General features: G+C 54.3%; 1 protein-coding gene across 8 annotated transcripts in view; it reads left to right on the top strand.

Annotated features, from left to right (window-relative positions):
- The window catches only part of NFATC1 (nuclear factor of activated T cells 1), a 127,003-nt gene that overhangs the window by 84,636 nt on the left and 24,515 nt on the right, over positions 1–17,852 (top strand). For 6 of the 8 annotated variants that reach the window (XM_033178476.1, XM_033178473.1, XM_033178474.1 and 3 more), the window contains one exon: positions 3,193–3,882. In XM_033178476.1, the coding sequence (XP_033034367.1) occupies positions 3,193–3,882 (690 nt within the window). The remainder of the gene's footprint in view (positions 1–3,192; positions 3,883–17,852) is intronic. The other 2 variants (XM_033178478.1, XM_033178479.1) reach the window with 1 other exon arrangement.

The raw sequence follows: 17,852 nt of genomic DNA, 5'->3' as shown, positions 1-17,852 counted from the left end.
AGAGTCCACTGGCCGAGCCCTGCCTCTGGGGCTCCCCACCGTCTGGCTTTATCATGGACTCGTCATTTGTGGATTTACCATATGCTTGAAGCTGGAACGGCAGGAAGGGGCAGTTCCTGAGGCCCAGCTGCCTCCGCAGAGTTGGTGGGGAGGCCATGGCCTGAGGCCAAAATGCGTCCCCTGGATGAACATGACCCCAGCCCTGTGGTCTCCAGACAGTGGTTAGAGCCCCACCCTCCACAGGCACTGCCTCCCGCTGCCGCTTCAAAAAGGTGTTGCAGCCCACGGCCCAGATACTCGACTTTCTAATATAAAGTGAGGCCTGTAGGGTTTCCCAATCAACATGAGGGCGCCTTCTCCGCAGCCCCCCAACTTGCACAGGCAGTCCTGGGGCTCTGCCCCATCCGTGAACCCTCTGCTGAAGAGGACAGCCCCAGAGGCGGCCACATTCAGGTGGCTGGAGGCAGAGTCCTCCCTGCAGGAACTTCCCCCGGCACTGCCAGGGTGTGTGCACCTCCTTCAGCCCCAACTAAGGAGAGCGTGCCAGGCCGGGCTGAGAGCACGCAGACCCTCGTGCGCCAGGCGTGAGCGTTGTCTTCAGATAGGACCGAGCGGGCCTCACTGTTGTGATGACTGAATGTGACGTCTGGGGTGTAATTCCAGCGTGCTCTGATTCCTGGGGTGTAATTCCAGCCCTGACCCGGTTCCGGGGGTGTAATTCCAGCATGCCCTGGTTCCTGGGGTGTAATTCCAGTGTGACCCAGTTCCTGGGGTGTAATTCCAGCGTCCTGGGGTGTAATTCCAGTGTGACCCGGTTCCTGGGGTGTAATTCCAGCGTGACCTGGTTTCTGAGGTGTCATTCCAGCGTGCCCTGGTTCCGGGGGTGTCATTCCAGCGTGACCTGGTTCCTGGGGTATAATTCCAGCGTGACCTGGTTCCAGGGTGGAATTCCAGCGTGACCCCAGCGGCGATTGCAGGGCGGGGTGGCTGACGAGGCTGGGGGAACGCACCCGTTCCCCCTCCCCTGCCCTGGGCACCACTGTAGAGGCAGCCCCTGGCCTTGTTCTCCAAGCTTGACAGCTCAGGCCGCACTCCCTGCATTCTTCTGTGGCTGGACTTGCCCCGGGCCAAAGGCTGGGGACGCCTGGGCTATGGAGCCCCAGGAAGGCCTGGCAGGACCCTCAGCAGAGTGCGGCTTTATGGGCCCTGGTCAGTGAGCTGCAGGCTGTGTCCTGGGAAGGCCTTGTAATCACAATTACCCTGTGATTTTCTTCCTGCCTCCTGGACGTCAGCACCTCCTGGTCACCCACCCCATCTAAAACCTCAACCTCTCTACTCAGTGTGCAGGGCGGACGCTTTAAACCTCGGCCTCCCTACTCAGTGTGCAGGGCGGACGCTTTAAACCTCAACCTCCCTACTCAGTGTGCAGGGCGGACGCTTTAAACCTCGGCCTCCCTACGCAGTGTGCAGGGCGGACAGTTTAAACCTGGGCCTCCCTACGCAGTGTGCAGGGCGGATGACAGAAAGATTTGAATGAGTGAATGAAAGTAGGGACTTGAAAAGTCAGCACAAAAGCAACAAAATGCAGCAACTCCACTGGGAATCCCTGGGTTGAAAGCTCTGGCTGACTTCCTCTGGACTCACAGGCTGGCGAGATTCTACAGCCGGGAACGGCCCACGTGGGTTAGTTCCTGTGATGCCTCCAGTGTGGCGGGAAGGTGGCTTGGCTACACAGATGACTCGCCCCTGTGCTCACGACCGCCGGGACCTGTGGTGGGGACTGCAGGGGAGGCTGCACGTAGCACAGGTGCTCCCGTATCACGAGCTGCCGGAAAACGCCATCTCCATCGGTCGCAGCTGCTGGTGGACTCGTCAGCACCCAGCTGTGGTGGGGAACAGCTGCATGGACTCACAGGCTCAAGCCCGGGACTAAATATTTTCTCTCAAATTGGAGATGCTTTTGTTTACTGCAGGAGGCTGCTGGACCCTCTGCGGTGGCGAGTGTTGGCACCGGGAGCCTGTGTGCCGGTTTTGGGGGCCACTCATAGGCCCCAGGTGGTGATGGGAGGGGATTTTCCCTCCTGTGGCCGACCCTGCTGCCAAACAGAATCCACACAGCATTCGCCCAGAGCAGCGCCGCACAGACAGACAGAATCCACACAGCATTCGCCCAGAGCAGCGCCGGACAGACAGACAGAATCCACACAGCATTCACCCAGAGCAGCGCCGCGCGTCTGTTAGGAATTTGCGTGCACCATGGCGAGAACTTTAGAGCCACTGAGCCGTCTGATGTCTCCTCTAAGTAGCACGAGAGACCTAAGACCAGCAGGAAAACAGCAACCGCAGGAATGCCAGCTGGGACCGCCTTGCTGCTCCTGCTGACTGCACGCCTGCCTGCTTTCTTCCTGACACCCCTGCAGAAGCAGGCACAAAGGCTGGGGTGGGCGCAGGCCGGGAGCCGGTGTCAGCTCTGGCCCAGGCCTGGCAGAGCGGCCTTGGGGACCCAGTGCCCGACCTGTAGGCTCCTCCCCACAGCCCTAGACTTCTAGGGAGGGCTGGGTGGGAGAAAGCTCTAGAAACTCGGGAGCCCCCTGTTCCGTCCAAGGCTGCCAGGTCGCAGCCTCTGCACAGCCCATCGCTTTAGAAGGGAATCAGGAGGACCGTGGAGGCGGTCCAGCATCCGCGACAGTGTTTTTCTTTCGCAGTGATGGACGGCTTCTCTCCTGGAGCAGTCATTCCCCTTTGCAGTTGGATTTTTACTGACTCCTGAAAGCCATCTTGTTGTGTGTTCGAATTTACCAAATGTGCAGACATTTATCAAACTGAGTGTTCGGAGCAGAAATGCCGTCGTGCATCCAAGTTGAAATTTTCGCTTTGATTCCTGCGAATCCACAGGCCCCTGGGTCCAGGGCTCCCACCGTAGTTTGCAAGTGGACTTTCATAGCACGTTAATGCTGCAGGAGAGTCCAAGGAAAACAGTCCTCGCCAGTATTAGAACCAGCTGCGACTCTCTCCGCCGATGACTCACACCTTTTTTTTTTAATGGGGTGGGAGAACCAGGCAGGAGACAGAGGGACCCAGCCAGGGCCCTGTCGGTTTTGTGCAGGGTGTCCCAGCCACAAGCCTGCCTGGTCATACTCATCTGCAAATCTGCAACTCATGTTTATTTAACTTTTCTTTTCCTTCTCACAGTTCCAATGATAAAAACAGAACCCACGGATGATTATGAGCCTGCTCCAAACTGTGGGCCAGTGAGCCAGGGGTTAAGTCCTCTCCCAAGACCATACTACAGCCAGCAGCTCGCGATGCCACCTGACCCCAGCTCCTGCCTCGTGGCCGGCTTCCCGCCCTGTCCGCCGAGAAGCACCCTGATGCCAGCAGCCCCCGGTGCGAGCCCCAAGCTCCACGACCTTTCTCCTGCTGCCTACACCAAGGGCGTCGCCAGCCCGGGCCACTGCCACCTCGGACTCCCGCAGCCGGCCGGAGAGGCCCCCGCCGTCCAGGACGTGCCCAGGCCAGTGGCCACGCACCCCGGCTCGCCCGGGCAGCCGCCCCCGGCCCTGCTGCCACAGCAGGTGAGTGTGCCTCCAAGCAGTAGCTGCCCCCCTGGTCTCGAACACTCACTCTGCCCCAGCAGCCCCTCTCCTCCACTCCCGCCCGCCGCCCAAGAGCTGACCTGCCTGCAGCCCTGCAGCCCAGCGTGCCCGCCCGCCACGGGCCGCCCGCAGCACCCGCCGCCCACGGTCCGCAGGGATGAGTCTCCGGCCGCCCGGCCACGGCTGCTGCCAGAGGCGTGTGAGGACGGTAGTCCTAATTTGGCCCCTATTCCTGTAACGGTCAAGCAAGAGCCTGAAGAGTTGGACCAGTTGTACCTGGATGACGGTGAGTGCCCGTGGCCATGCAGATGTGGTCTCGGCCCGGCGTGGCGGCGTGAGCTCACGGAGGGGCCGTGTGCGTGCCACGTGTGTGACACGTGTGGAAGCGCACCAAGGCCCTGGGCTGGGTGTGGGGTGCGTCCTCCTGATATAAAGTGCCCCCGTGTGATGCCATGGCGTCAGCGCCAGCTGGGGTGCCCGCCATGAGATCTCCAGTGATCACGCATGGGGCCCTAGGCGGGTCCTGGGCTGCAGACCCTCCTGCAAGACCTGTCCCAGGGTCTAAGGCTCACATTGGGTGCGCAGGTTTGCTTCTGCAGCCGAACATGGAGCCACGCGGCTCAGGCTCAAAGCCCTGACCTGGAGAGGGACCGGCCTTCATGGTCGGGGCATTCTGGGTGCTGCCTGAGTCCTGTGAACGGCTTGTAGACAGCTTAGCCGAAGCGATGAGCACATTACCCTGTGCAGTTCTGTCAACACTTCTAAATGCCACGGCATCCTTGCCAGGAGCTCGGGGGACGGCCGTGACACTGGGAGCCCTAGACTGTGCCTTCAGGCCCCAGGCGCAGGGTCTTCCCCGTCCAGCCCCTGGGCTCGCACAGCGTGGAGACGCACCAACACCGCGTACCCGGGGTTGTTTGGGAAGGAAGTGGCCTCATGTCTGTAGCCGGGCGGGTGGTGTGGGGAGCCCCGAGCACTCAGGCCTTTCTGTGAGGAGGGGTGACCGAAGGCGCCGTGGTGTTCTTGGCGAGTGTTTACATCTCAAGGCGCAGCCCGACTTGCTTGCGCTGTGATCAGGGACGCGCCTGCAGCCCTGGGGACCACGCGTTGAAGGGCGGTTCAGCTCGTGTTTTCTGGCCCACTCCCTGCCTCGTGGCCTGGGGTCCAGGTGAGCCTCGGCCTTCTGGGGAGGGGACGGCATCAGCCCCTCCTGACCTGGGGGACAGGGACTCCCGGGCGTCGGGGCTCAGTTTCCCATCTGCTGGGAAGGGAGTGAGGCCTCCCTGCTGTTTCCTAACGGAAGGCTACAAGCTTTTTGAAGAGAATGCATGCAAATATTTTAGCCCCCAAAGCATGAAGCTCTTGAGCCCACAGCCCTGGTGTGTGTGTGAGTGTGGGTGTGTGTGTGAGTGTGGGTGTGGGTGTGAGTGTGGGTGGGTGTGTGTGGGTGTGGGGGGATGGGGGTGTGTGGGTGTGTGTGTGGGTGTGTGGGTGGGTGTGTGTGGGTGTGTGTGTGTGTGTGTGGGTGTGGGTGTGAGTGTGGGTGGGTGTGTGTGGTGTGGGGGGATGGGGGTGTGTGGGGTGTGTGGGTGTGTGTGGGTGTGGGGGGATGGGGGTGTGTGGGGGGTGTGTGGGTGGTGTGGGTGTGGGGGGATGGGGGTGTGTGGGTGTGTGTGTGTGAGTGTGGGTGTGGGTGTGAGTGTGGGTGTGTGTGTGTGTGTGTGGGTGTGGTGTGAGTGTGGGTGGGTGTGTGTGGGTGTGGGGGGATGGGGGTGTGTGGGGGTGTGTGGGTGTGTGTGGGTGTGGGGGGATGGGGGTGTGTGGGGGTGTGTGGGTGTGTGTGGGTGTGGGGGGATGGGGGTGTGTGGGGGTGTGTGGGTGGGTGTGTGTGGGGGGATGGGGGTGTGTGGGTGTGTGTGGGTGTGTGAGTGTGGGTGGGTGTGTGGGTGGGTGTGTGTGTGGGGGGATGGGGGTGTGGGTGTGGGTGGGTGTGAGTGTGAGCTTGCGGTAGTGTGTTCCACGGAGCCCGGAGCCCTCATCGTCTGTTTTTGTGGGATGTGTCCCATCAGATCAGGAGGCTGCTGCCTCCCTGGGGCTGTCCCTCGGAGCCACACACTGGAGGCCCATGGCTGCCTCTGGCCACTCTCTGGAGGTTTATGATGACTATGGGGCGGGGCCAGGACAATGTTCCGTGTCCCGTGCAGATGTCGTTCTGAAGTTCTGTCTGACCTGCCTGCTGTCCTCCTTGTCCCCCGCGAGGTCAGCTGGAGCTCTGCGTGGGGCCCGTGTCCCTGCTCTGCTGCCTCCTGAGCACAGATAGACTCTGCCTTCCTCCCCAGCCCCTACGCAAGGTGGACGCTGGCGTCCGTGCCTCCATCCCCTCACCCCTGCGTCCGTGCCTCCATCCCCTCACCCCTGCGTCCGTGCCCGCAGCCCCTCACCCCTGCGTCCGTGCCCCCAGCCCCTCACCCCTGCGTCCGTGCCCCCAGCCCCTCACCCCTGCGTCCGTGCCCCCAGCCCCTCACCCCTGCGTCCGTGCCCCCAGCCCCTCACCCCTGCGTCCGTGCCCCCAGCCCCTCACCCCTGCGTCCGTGCCCCCAGCCCCTCACCCCTGCTTTGTCTTACCTGGTGCCACCTGGCCCCGAGGTGGCTGGGAGGTGCTGAGAAGTTGTCTTCCCACCCGCCACACCTTGTCCCAGCTGTGACCCCCCAGCCCTGGGCTCCCACGTCTGGGCAGCGTCCTGCAGGCCCGGGTAGGAAGCAGGTCTCGTTTATGTTTCTGCTGCCCTGGGGCTCACGTGTGGCTTTATGGCGAGGGTAGAGTTTGGGGTGGGACTTGGGGTGGGTGAGCCAGGGGAGTGCTGGGGACTGGGACGTGTTCTGCGTCAACACAGCAGGCAGGGGACTGTTGACCCACATGGTGCTCAGGCGACATCATCCCTTTACCCAACCCGTTACTGCCAAAGCCTCACCAGGTAGCCCGGGCCCCTCTGGCCTTGGTCCTAGAGGTCAAAGCTAAGTGAGCCAGGCCTCGCCTTGGGGCCTGGTGGGCCACGGAGGGTGGGCTGTTGTGTTGCTGAGTGCACAGGCTGGGGATGTTGGAGCTGCATGGGTGTGGGTGTGACCCCGCCCTGGCCTACCTGACCGTGCATGGAAATGGAGGGGTCGGGACCGGGGGAGGGGGTTGCATGGATGACTCCCTGATACATGGAAGGGCTGAGGCCAGAGTGCATCTGCCATGCAGCGGGGCCTGGCCTGCAGCTCCTCGGAGGGTGCCCGATGCCACATTCCCGTTGGGGCCTCTCCTGACCACCAGTGGGACTCTGGAGCCCAAGATTCGCCAGCTGTAAAGCAGTCGCTCACACCCCTTTTAAGAAAGTTTCTGTTACACTTGAGGACAACGTCTCCTGCAGGGTGAGCTCAGTTCCCAGCAGGCCTGTCTCCCCATTTTCCCCGCTCGGTTGCCGTGGTGATCTTCCCCAAACTCGGATCTAATGGGTCACATCCTGTTCAAAAGACCCAGGGGTTTCTGTGTTGCCAGAGCAGAGATGACCTTGGAGTCTGGCTCCAGCCTCCCACCACCCCAGCCCACGAACACAGTCATCTCGTACACGCACGTCTCATCAGGCTCAAAGCTGGTCCTGGGACTTTCAGCACAGGCCCCGAGCGCCAGCCCTGCACGCTGTTCTGCGCGCAATTTATGAGTCCTGCGTTCATTCTGTTTCCATAACCCGGGACCAGCCACACACGAGATTTTGGGGTTAGCCTATGGTGCTAGGCGGTGCTACTTTGGGCGTCAGGGTTGAGATGGAGGTTGAGATACCTGTGCAGACACCTCCCTATGATGTGGCAAATGTGTGCAGGTAATGTCGTCCATTTCATCTCCACCTGTGAGGTCCCTTGATGCCCAGCCAGGACCACAGCGGTTAAGGCTTTGGGCAGCTGGAAGCAGTGTCAGCCGTGGCCTGATCTGCCCCCGCTGGGCAGACAGCCCCTCTCAGTCCTTCATAGGCAGGCAGGCGGGGCGCGTGGCAGAGGAAGTTCTGCTCACAGTGTGTGTGAAGGGGAGGGGAGAGGAGAGTCCTGGGGGCTGAGGGGGTGCAGGTGGGGTAGTGTCTGGTGCCGGCTCAGGTTCTGGGTTAGGGTGGGTGGACCCCGGTGCAGGCCCGGTTCTGGGTCAGGATGGGGTGGTCCCTGGTGCAGGCCTGGCTCTGGGTCAAGGCAGGTGGTCCCTGGTGCAGGCCCGGCTCTGGGTCAGGGTGGGGTGGTCCCTGGTGCAGGCCCGGCTCTGGGTCAGGGCGGGGTGGTCCCTGGTGCAGGCCCGGCTCTGGGACCGGGCGGGGTGGTCCCTGGTGCAGGCCCAGTCCCTCGGTCACGGTGGGGTGGTCCCTGTTGCAGGCCTGGCTCTGGGTCAGGAAGGGGTGGTCCCTGGTGCAGGCCTGACATCGCTGCTGCCCTGGGAGACAGGCACCAGGCCATGGGCTCCAGGTTCCTCCTGAGCACCCAGGGGCAGGTCCACCCACTCTGGACACCTGCCCCTCCCCAGTGAGAAGAGCAGATTCAAATGTTTATTGCTCTGTCGGAGTGGATGGAGCCTTCACTGAGAATGACATGGGCCGAGCCGTTTCCCGTGTCCTGGGTGGACGGGGCTGTGGACCGGGCGCTGCCTGTCCTTGTGAGAAGATGGCTGGAGTGTCCGCCCAAGATGGCCGGGAAGGGTCCCGGGTCAGGGTTGAGTCTGGGTCGGCCCCTCCCCTGCAGATGACCTCCGGCTTGCCCTTGGTCCCTGGAACCTGGAACCCACACCCCAGGCTCACAAACACCATGACATAAACAAGGTCAGGGCCCAGGTTGTGTCGGGAAAGCCTCACGCAGGGCGAAGACCTGAATTGTGAGGTAAAACCCTGAGTCCCCCAGACCCCAGCAAGCTCCACGGAAATGCAGGGGTCCACATGGGAGCCATCTTGATGGGGACAGCGGGAGAGGGAGGCAGCTGGGGCGAATGTGAGTAGTGCTGGTTTAGTATTAATATATATTTTGTCTAATTTCACGTCCCCTAAGAGAATCGGTCATCTCAGCAGCCATCCAGGGGCTCAGGCGCTGGCTTAGAAAGCGGGCAAGCGTGACCTGGAGTTGGGGGGCAGAGAAGGGTGGGGAGCACAGGGCTCCCCGACCAAGGGACGATCTCAGCAACCGGAGAAGAAGCAGAGACGGGAGACAGGAACAACCACGAACCCAGGTCAAAGGTCGGTGCCGTGCACGCCAAGTGTCCTCAGCGGGTGGAAAGTGTCTCTGTCTTTGTTCGTTTACACAACAGGGAGAGAGCGAAAAGCTGGGGTTGGAGCAAACAGGAGAGAAATAACACTGTGGGGGAGGGCAAGACTCACACACCTCTGACTATCTGTAAATGGGCCGATGGGACAGAAGGCAGGGGACCTCCTGGCCAGCCCCGAGCCCTGTGAAGTGCCTGTGGCAGGACGTGGCCATGGCAGGTGCCAGAAGCCCTGCTGGGCCCACGTCTCCAGCCTCCCTGGCTTCCCTTCTGCGTTCCGCCGGCCTCGCTGCCGCCTCCAGAGCCAACGAGCCTGGCGTGGGGTACAGATTGAGTCTCCAGCCCTCTGCGAACCAAGCCGTGGTGGATCTCAGAGCTGTGTGCAGGGCTTAGAAAGCGGGAGACAGGCCAGCGCCTGGGATATCCTCGTGGGGCCGGGAACCCAGCCCTGGCCCCTGGGCACCCAGCTGTGGTTGAGAGCCTTCCCTCTGCCTGACCAGAATCAGAGCTGTGGGTCCGTGAACTGAGTCACCTCAGGGTTTTGCTGCTTCACGTGAACAGCTGTGCAGAGGCAGCCAGGCGCAATCCAGGCTCCTCACACACCGTGATGCTGACGAGGGCCTGCCCCTGAGCACGTAGAAAGAACTTATTCTGTGCATACGGGTTTTGCGTTTTGTTTGGGTTTTGATTTTGTTTAAATAACAGAATAGTGTCCAGTTGCAGAGTCTGGGTGGGGGGGTCCACAGTGTCCTCATTTGCATCCCTGAGGGGTCTGAGGAGGGCAGTTCACACTGGAGCCTCCTCCGTGGCAGCCTCTGCTTGGCCGCAGGAACCTGAAGGTCACGCACAGCCCATGTCCTGTGTGTCTCAAGGAATTCAAACCTCAAAATGAAAAATTAGGCTGGGCATGGTGGCTCACACCTGTAATCCCAGCACTTTGGGAGACCGAGATGGGCGGAACACCTGAGGTCAGGAGTTCAAGACCAGCCTGGTCAACATGGTAGAACCCCGTCTCTACTAAAAATACGCAAATTAGCTGGGTGTGGTGGTGCACACCTGTAATCCCAGCTACTTGGGAGACTGAGGCAGGAGAATCACTCAAACCTGGGAGATGGAGGTTACAGTGAGCTGAGATCTTGCCACTGCACTCCAGCCTGGGTGACAGAGCGAGACACTATTAAAAAAAAAAAAAACAGCAAAGAAAAGAAAAATGTATCCAACTTTTTTTTTTTTTTTTTTTTTTAGGATTTCTTTGCTTTCCAGTCCTTTCTACTCACAAGTTTTTTGTTTCAGAAGTACTTGACCGTAATAAATTCCAATAATGAGGTCATCTTTGTGTCTTCCCAAGATTGAGCTTTCCCCTCAGACTTCTCAAGCATGGCCGAGCCACAGAGTTTCATTTTTTAAACAGTAGTTTTCTGTATCTTGCATTATTTTAAATGTAGATTTGAAAAAATGCCACAGAGCTCTGTGTGGCTCCTTTTCCAATGTGATTTCCACGCGTTCTGCATCGTGGAGAAGGGCCATGAGGAGGCTCCACGGGGAATGGACTCTCGGTAAATTACACATTAGCGTGGGCAGCTCTGTGTCACACGCTGCCGCATTGAGAGCATTTGTGGGGCCCATCTTCTGAAACGGAGGCGCTCGGGGCTCACTGTGGTGCCCACGGGTCTGTGTCACTGAAGTGGGCACCCTCCCTCAAGCCTCGTGAGGAAAGCGGCCGTCCCTCGGCGTGGGGCTGGTCTGCCGCAGGCGCCTCCCTGTGTCACCTGGACGGCCCCACAGCCTCTGCCACAATCGGCCCTTTCAGTCCCTCAGAAGCACTTGGGTTTAAAAAGTCTCGATGTCATTAAAACAACAAGCAGGTAGACGAGGCGGCCGGAGCGTGTCTGCCGCAGTCTGGGCTGTGAACTGGCCCCTCACCTGCCCCTCCTCCTGAGCCCGAGCTGCTCCAGAGAGAACAAAAAGCTCTCCTCATGGAAAGTTTTACTAACCTGGCCCTGTGCCCAGGTCTGAGGCCTTCCCCGCCGCTGAGGATGATTGAAAGGGTCTGTGTGCCGCGATCAAACACGCAGCGTCGTTAACGTTGCAGACGTCGGCTACCGCGTGATGGATGGAGCAGTGAACTCAGCCGTGCAAATCATTCATTAGGGTCAGTGCCTGGTGCCTTGGGACTGCTGCGTGGGGGTTTTGAGGCATAAAAACCACACTGCACATCCCCCAGAGACGGAGCCTGCTGTCAGCGGGGTGGGCCGGGCTGCGGGAACAGGTTCTCCAGAGGCCGCTGAAGAGGCAGCTCCCCAACGCCAGGAGCCCATCCAGCCCCAGGCCCAGAGCTGCTTCCTCAGGGAGCCGACCCTGTGATGTGGCTGAGGTGAGGCAGCCACCAGAGGCCGCGTCCAAACCTGTGCGCCAGGCAGCGTGTGGTCCGAGGCACAGAGGCTGACTCACGTGTGTCAGTTCCTCTCTAGAAAACTTGCTCCCACCCGGTCTCAGCCAGCAAGTGCGAGGGATGGTGAGAAAGTTGAGAGCGGGCACACACCCCCCATTAACCTGGTACGGCCAGGGGAAGGTGAGAGCGGGCACACGCCCCCCATTAACCTGGTACGGCCAGGGGAAGGCGAGAGCGGGCACACGCCCCCCATTAACCTGGTACGGCCAGGGGAAGGCGAGAGCGGGCACACGCCCCCCATTAACCTGGTACGGCCAGGGGAAGGCGAGAGCGGGCACACGCCCCTCCATTAACCTGGTACGGCCAGGGGAAGGCGAGAGCGGGCACACGCCCCTCCATTAACCTGGTACGGCCAGGGGAAGGCGAGAGCGGGCACATGCCCCCCATTAACCTGGTACGGCTGGGGGAGCACGGAGCCCATGACTGGAGAACCCTGGGGCAGCTGCAGTGGCAAGTGTGCCCCTTCAGGAAACGGGGGCGAGGATGGTGCTGAGACGGGCACTGAACAGAGCTCTCTGAAAACGGGCTGTGTGGGCCGTGCTCACGCTGTGTGGGTGCTGCCACAAGTCTCCCGCCCTGGTGTGCAGGCTGTGAGGCTGCAGTGCCTCCATCCTTCCCTGAGGTGGGCACGGGAGAGAAGAGAGGTGCACACTCCTGTGAGCTGCCCACAGGCTGCTCCTCAGGGCCTGTGAGGTTCTGGGCACTTTTTAAAATTGCCTGAAGATACTCACTGTGGACACAGAATGCTTTGAATTCTACACTGTTTAGAATGGAAATATCGGTCTGCGGTCCAATTGTGTAAACTTGGAAGGGAAATTTGGCGGCATCGTTTTCAACTATTAACCTTCGCCTTTGACTTCTTGAAAGTGGGTCTTAGCTTGTTTCGGCGTTAAGCGGAGAGCTGTCTGAAATCAGTAACCGGAGGGAGGGACGTAGGGACGAGGTGGAAGGAAGCAAGAGGGAAGAGCTGGAAAGATTTCATGGAACTTGGGCGATGAGCGCTGTTTAGATCTATTTTGTGCCAAAGAAAACTCATGGCCAGTGGCAACAGAGACCAAGCCCTGATGCTGAGCCGCGACTGCACGTCTGGGCGGCGTGGGGCGTGTTTGCGACGTTTCTGTCATCTTGCTTAGGCAAGCCGTGAACAGTAGTAAGGCTTTTGCGAGTGTGCCGTGAACAGTAGCAAGGTGTTTGTGAGTGTGTCATTGTAACGCTGTGTTTTTCTTGTGTAGATGCACTGTTTTCCTCCCACAAATGGGGCCAAACTTTACAGAAACATTTTAAGTGTCATCGTCTCCATTTCAAATCAAGTTGCCTAGCCTCCTCCTACTGCCGTACGTTTTCTCTTCCTAATGCGTAGACATTTCAAAGAGCTTCCTTATTTAAGAACCGGTGTTCTTTATAGACACGCTTAGATCTGAGCCAGCACGTCACACTGCTGTGCTGTGGCACCAGAGCGTGAAGCCATGAGCGAGGTATTTAAAAGCATAACAGCCACGTTGAGCACCCAGAGGCCGACAGCCCGTCAGAGGGAGACAGGTCGCCGGGGCAGTAGAGGGCTCTGCCCATGGCTGTCAGACAGCCGTGTTCTTGCCAGAGCAGCCAGGGCCAGGCCGCTCAAGCTGGGCACTTGGCTCTCCCTGGAGCTCGAGCACGGGCACGTTCAGGTGATCTTCCTGATAGTGAAGTGTGTTTCTGCACATGGACTCCTGAGGAGCAGTGAGGAACTGACTCACACATTCCACCAAACCCAGACTAGAAAGAGGACAGTCAGAACCATAGTGTTTTCTTCCTATCAATGCTGAGAGAGTCACTCCTGAGGTCACACATCCTTGCCAGCAAACAGAAGACCCGGATAGCAATCCTAGGGCTTGTCCTGGATGTGTAGCCTTTGTACATCCCAAAGTGACCTTTTACACATCTTCTCCTGTGCATGTTCAGCCTTAGAATGGCCCTGTGGGCAGGCAGAAATGCCGGTACTCACCACCCCGCTTCCCAGGGGGAAACCGAGGTCAGAGAGATGCCGCTGGACTTGCTCCAAGCCAGTCGATGAGGCAGAACCAGGAGTGCCCCAACCCCAGCACCAAGGCCCACAGGCTGTCGTGGGTCCCAGTTCTACCATTGAGTATTTTCTTCCCACTAGAGAGATGTGATGAGCAAAGATTTCTGCTCAGAACTCCTAACATCCAAGTATGAGTTGGCTTTGCAAGCCAAAGGGGAGCATGGTGTCTGTTTTTCTTCAGAGAATTTGACTGTTCGCTAAGGCATGTTTCCGTAAGAAGGACTGGAGAGAAGCAGGCCTTCCAAACTGCCGGAGAGCATCTTGAATCAGCTCTCGCCCAAAGCAACAAAAATACAGCAACACTGTCAAATCAACCAACAGGACAGAACAAATGCAGACGCGTTCACTCAAGGAACGTGGCCCCAGGGGGAAGAACAGGATGGCGGTGTCTTCACTTGGGGCCGCTCCACCCCTGCTCCCCGAGGCGCACAGCCGTGGAAAGCCAGTGACAGCACAGACCGTGGAGGAACTGGGCTCTGTTGAAAACCCCATCCCAGGATGCAGTCCACATGTGGGCTGGTCATGGAGCTCCTGGAAAAGGCCCGTCCCCAGGCACAATCACCGTTGGCTGCAGTGGGGATCGTGGGAGCTGCCCCAAGGCTGTGATCGCCATTGAAGCAAACAAGAGCCTGACCAGACCAGGTGGCCCCCAGGGACTTTGAAAAACCTTGCAGATTCCCAGGGACCTGGAGGACGGCACATATGAAAATAGATGTGTGAAGGCTTCAGAACAGAGATGGACCCTGTCACTCTCCTCTGGCTGATCTCAAAACTGCACCAAGCAGAAGTGAGAGCTAAAGCTGCCTGTGGCTGGGAGGCAGGTCCTGGCACACAGGTTTCATGACTAGAGGGAGGAGACTGGTTTCGTGGCTCAAGGATTTAAGGAAACCTCCTGTCTGGTAACAGCAGGCCATTAAACGCTGCTAACCTGAGGGTGATCTCTAGGCAGCCTGGCTTAAAGACAGAAACAAGATTTAAAAACAGTACAGAAAACTCAGTGTCCACATACTGCAAGGAATACAACATCTAGATAATTAGTCCAGGAAACTCATGAATCACATAAGCAACAACAAGGAGACGGGGAAGCCAAGAAACAACAATTCCTATTTGGAGGGGGATGGGGGGAATCTCATTTCAGAGTCACTGCAGTGCATTGCCTGTCATCTCCAGTTATAAACCAAAAAATTACAGTACATGCAAAGAAACATGAAAACATGTCCCATCCACAGGAAGAAAAATCCATAGCCCCTAAGAGGGCTCAAGTATTAAACCAGCAAAAGCTTTTAAATCAGCTGCAATAAATACACTGAAAGAACTAAAAGAAATTATATTTAAAGAATTACAGGGAGGTATGGCAAATATGTCTCACCAGATAGAGAATATCAATAATGAGACCTTTTATTTAAAAAAGAGCCAAATAGAAATTACAGGGTTGAAAATTATAAGAACTGAAATGAAAAATGCATTAGAGAGGCTGAACGACAGATATGAACTGGCAGAGAAAAAGAATCAACAAACTTAAAAATCAACAGATGATTTAGACTGAGGAACAGAAAGAAGAAAGACTCAATAACAATGAACAAAGCCTCAGAGCACGTGGGACACCATAAACACGCACGGTCATGAGTTACAGAAAGAGAGAGACGATTAGATACATGAAGAAATAATGGCCCCGAACTTCCTAAATTTGATGGAAAACATTATTCAGTGCATCCAGAAGGTTCACAAAATTCAAATAGGATAAATTAAAAGCATTTAATTTAATTTGGATAAATTAAAAGCAGTCCACACATAGACACCAACCAAACTATTGAAAGTCAGAGAGAGACAATCCCAAAAGCAGTCAGAGAAAAACAGCTTCTCGGTACATAGAATGCCGAGTAAAATAAACAGCCAGCTTATCATTCCGAATCATGGATGTCAGAGGATAGTGAGATGGCGTATTCAAAATGCTGAAAGAAAACAACTGTCAACCAAGAATTCTATGTCTAGTAAAAATCACCTTTAGAGATGAGAAACAAAGCTGTGCTCAGATAAACAAGACACACAGAATTGTTGCCAATAGTCCTGAACGACAGGAAATACTCACGGGAGTCCTTCAGACTGAGGTAAAAAGCACTGGTGAGAGTAATTACATAGGTTAATTAAAAAGACAGTACAAACATGTTTTAAACGTTTCTGAACTGATTTAAAAGGAAACTGCATAAGACACGATTGCAAACCTATGCTGATAATAATGTGCTTATAACCATCTGTGTCACAGTAGCACAAAGGAAGGGGTGGGGAAGGAAGTTACAGCAAAGCGCAGTTTTTACGTATTATTAGAACTCAGTATTAATCTGAAATAGCCTGTTTTGAGTAAGATGCTTATTGTAATCTCCAGAGGAACCCCTAAGAAAATAATATATATGTGTGTGAGTGTATCTCTCTCACACACACACACACACACAATAAAATATCAAAAAATGCACTTAAATGATACACTAGAAAATATGTGTGTAACACAAAATAAGCCAGTAATGAAGGAACATAGAAACAATGGCAACAGCAAAAATTACACAAGACATGTAGAGAACAAACAGCAAAATGGAAAACATAATCCTACTGTATCAATAATCACATTAAATGTCAATGGAATAAACACACCAATAAAAAGGTAGACGTTGTCAGACTGAATTTTAAAGACAGAATGAAACAGGATACAACCATATGCTGTCTAAAAAGTACATATTTTAGATTTAAAGACACAAATAGGTTGAAAGTAAAGTGAAAAAGATATTGTACAAATAGTAATCAAAAGAGATATGGAATTAATGGAAAATAAACATACTTCAGATTTAAAGACACAAATAGGTTGAAAGTAAAAGGATGAAAAAGATATGCAGAGTTAATGAAGAGATTTGGAGTAGCTACACTAATATCAGACAAGTTAAACTTTAAGATGAAAATATTACTAGAAACAATGAACTGTCAGTAGTAATGTTCTCTTTTATCATAAAACCGATACACTGAACAGGAAGATATAATAATTATAAACACATTTGTACATAACAGAGCCCCATAATACATGAAACAAGAACTGACAGTTAATTAAAGGGAGAAATACATAGTTGAAAAATAATAGCTGGAGACTTCAATATATCACTCTTAATGGGTAGAAAAACTAGACAGAAAATCAAAAGGATATAAAACACTTAAGACTATCAACCAACTTTACAAGACATCTGTAGGACACTCTACAGAGTGGAGTGCACCTGGGATAGACTTCCTACTATGCCATAAAACAAGCCTTAATAAATTTCAGAATATTCTGATTGCAACGGATATCAATTGAAAATCAACAACAGATATTTCCACAAATATTTGGAAACTAAACAACACATTTCTAAATAATTCATAATGAAGTTAGAAAGTATAAGGGAAACTGGAAAATATTTTGAACTAAATGCAAATGAAAACACAACATATCAAAATTTGTGGGATGCAGGTAAGGCAGTGCTTAGAGGGAAATTTATAGTTCTCAATGCCTATATGAGGAATAAGATGGATTTCAAATAGATAATCTAAGCTTTTCCCTTAAAAATGTTGAAAAAGGAGAGAAACTAAACCCAAGGCAAGTGGAAAAAAGGAAATGCCGAGGATGAGAAGAAAAAGCAATGAAATAGAAACATGAGAAAAATCAATAAAACCAAAGTTAGTTATTTGAAAGAAACAACAAAATTGACAAAACCTTAAGGAGTTTTTCTAAGGAGAAAAATTAGGAATGAAAGAGGGGACATTACTACTGACCCCTCCAAAATCAAAAGGTTATGAGGAAATACTATAACCTTATGCCGACAGATTAAACAACTGAGATAAAATGGAAACATTCTTAGACACGAATTACCTGAACTGACTCAGGAAGAAATAGAAAAGTATAATAGACCTATAGCAGGGAAATAAAATAAATTAGTAATTTAACATATTCTCACAAAGAAAAACCCAGACCCAGCGAGCCTGACTGGTTAATTTTATTAAACATTACAAGAATAATACCAGTGCCAATACTCCACAAACTCTTCAGAAAATGAAGAAGGAACACTTCTAATACTGAGGCCAGTAGAGCCCTAATACCAAGATCGAAAATACCATGAGAAAATACACTATAGAAAAATATTCTTTATGAACACAAGAGCAAAACTCCACAACAAAATATTATCAAACTGAATCCAACACATAAAAAAAAGATTTTACATCATGACCAAGTGGGATTTATCCCAGCAATGCAAGGTTGGTTTAGCATCAGAAAATGCAGTCATGTGATATACCATATTAATAGAAAAAGAACAGAAACCACATGATCATTTCAATAAATGCAAGGAAAAAAGCATTTAACAAAATCCAACACCAACTTATGATAAAATCGCTTGACAAACCTAGAATACAAGGGAACTTCTTAACCTAATCAAAGTCATGCACAAAAACCAACTG

The sequence above is a fragment of the Trachypithecus francoisi genome, unplaced genomic scaffold (assembly GCF_009764315.1).
Source record: "Trachypithecus francoisi isolate TF-2019V2 unplaced genomic scaffold, Tfra_2.0 Lachesis_group19, whole genome shotgun sequence".
Classification (NCBI taxonomy): domain Eukaryota; kingdom Metazoa; phylum Chordata; class Mammalia; order Primates; family Cercopithecidae; genus Trachypithecus; species Trachypithecus francoisi.
This window is presented reverse-complemented; position numbering and strand designations above follow the sequence as displayed.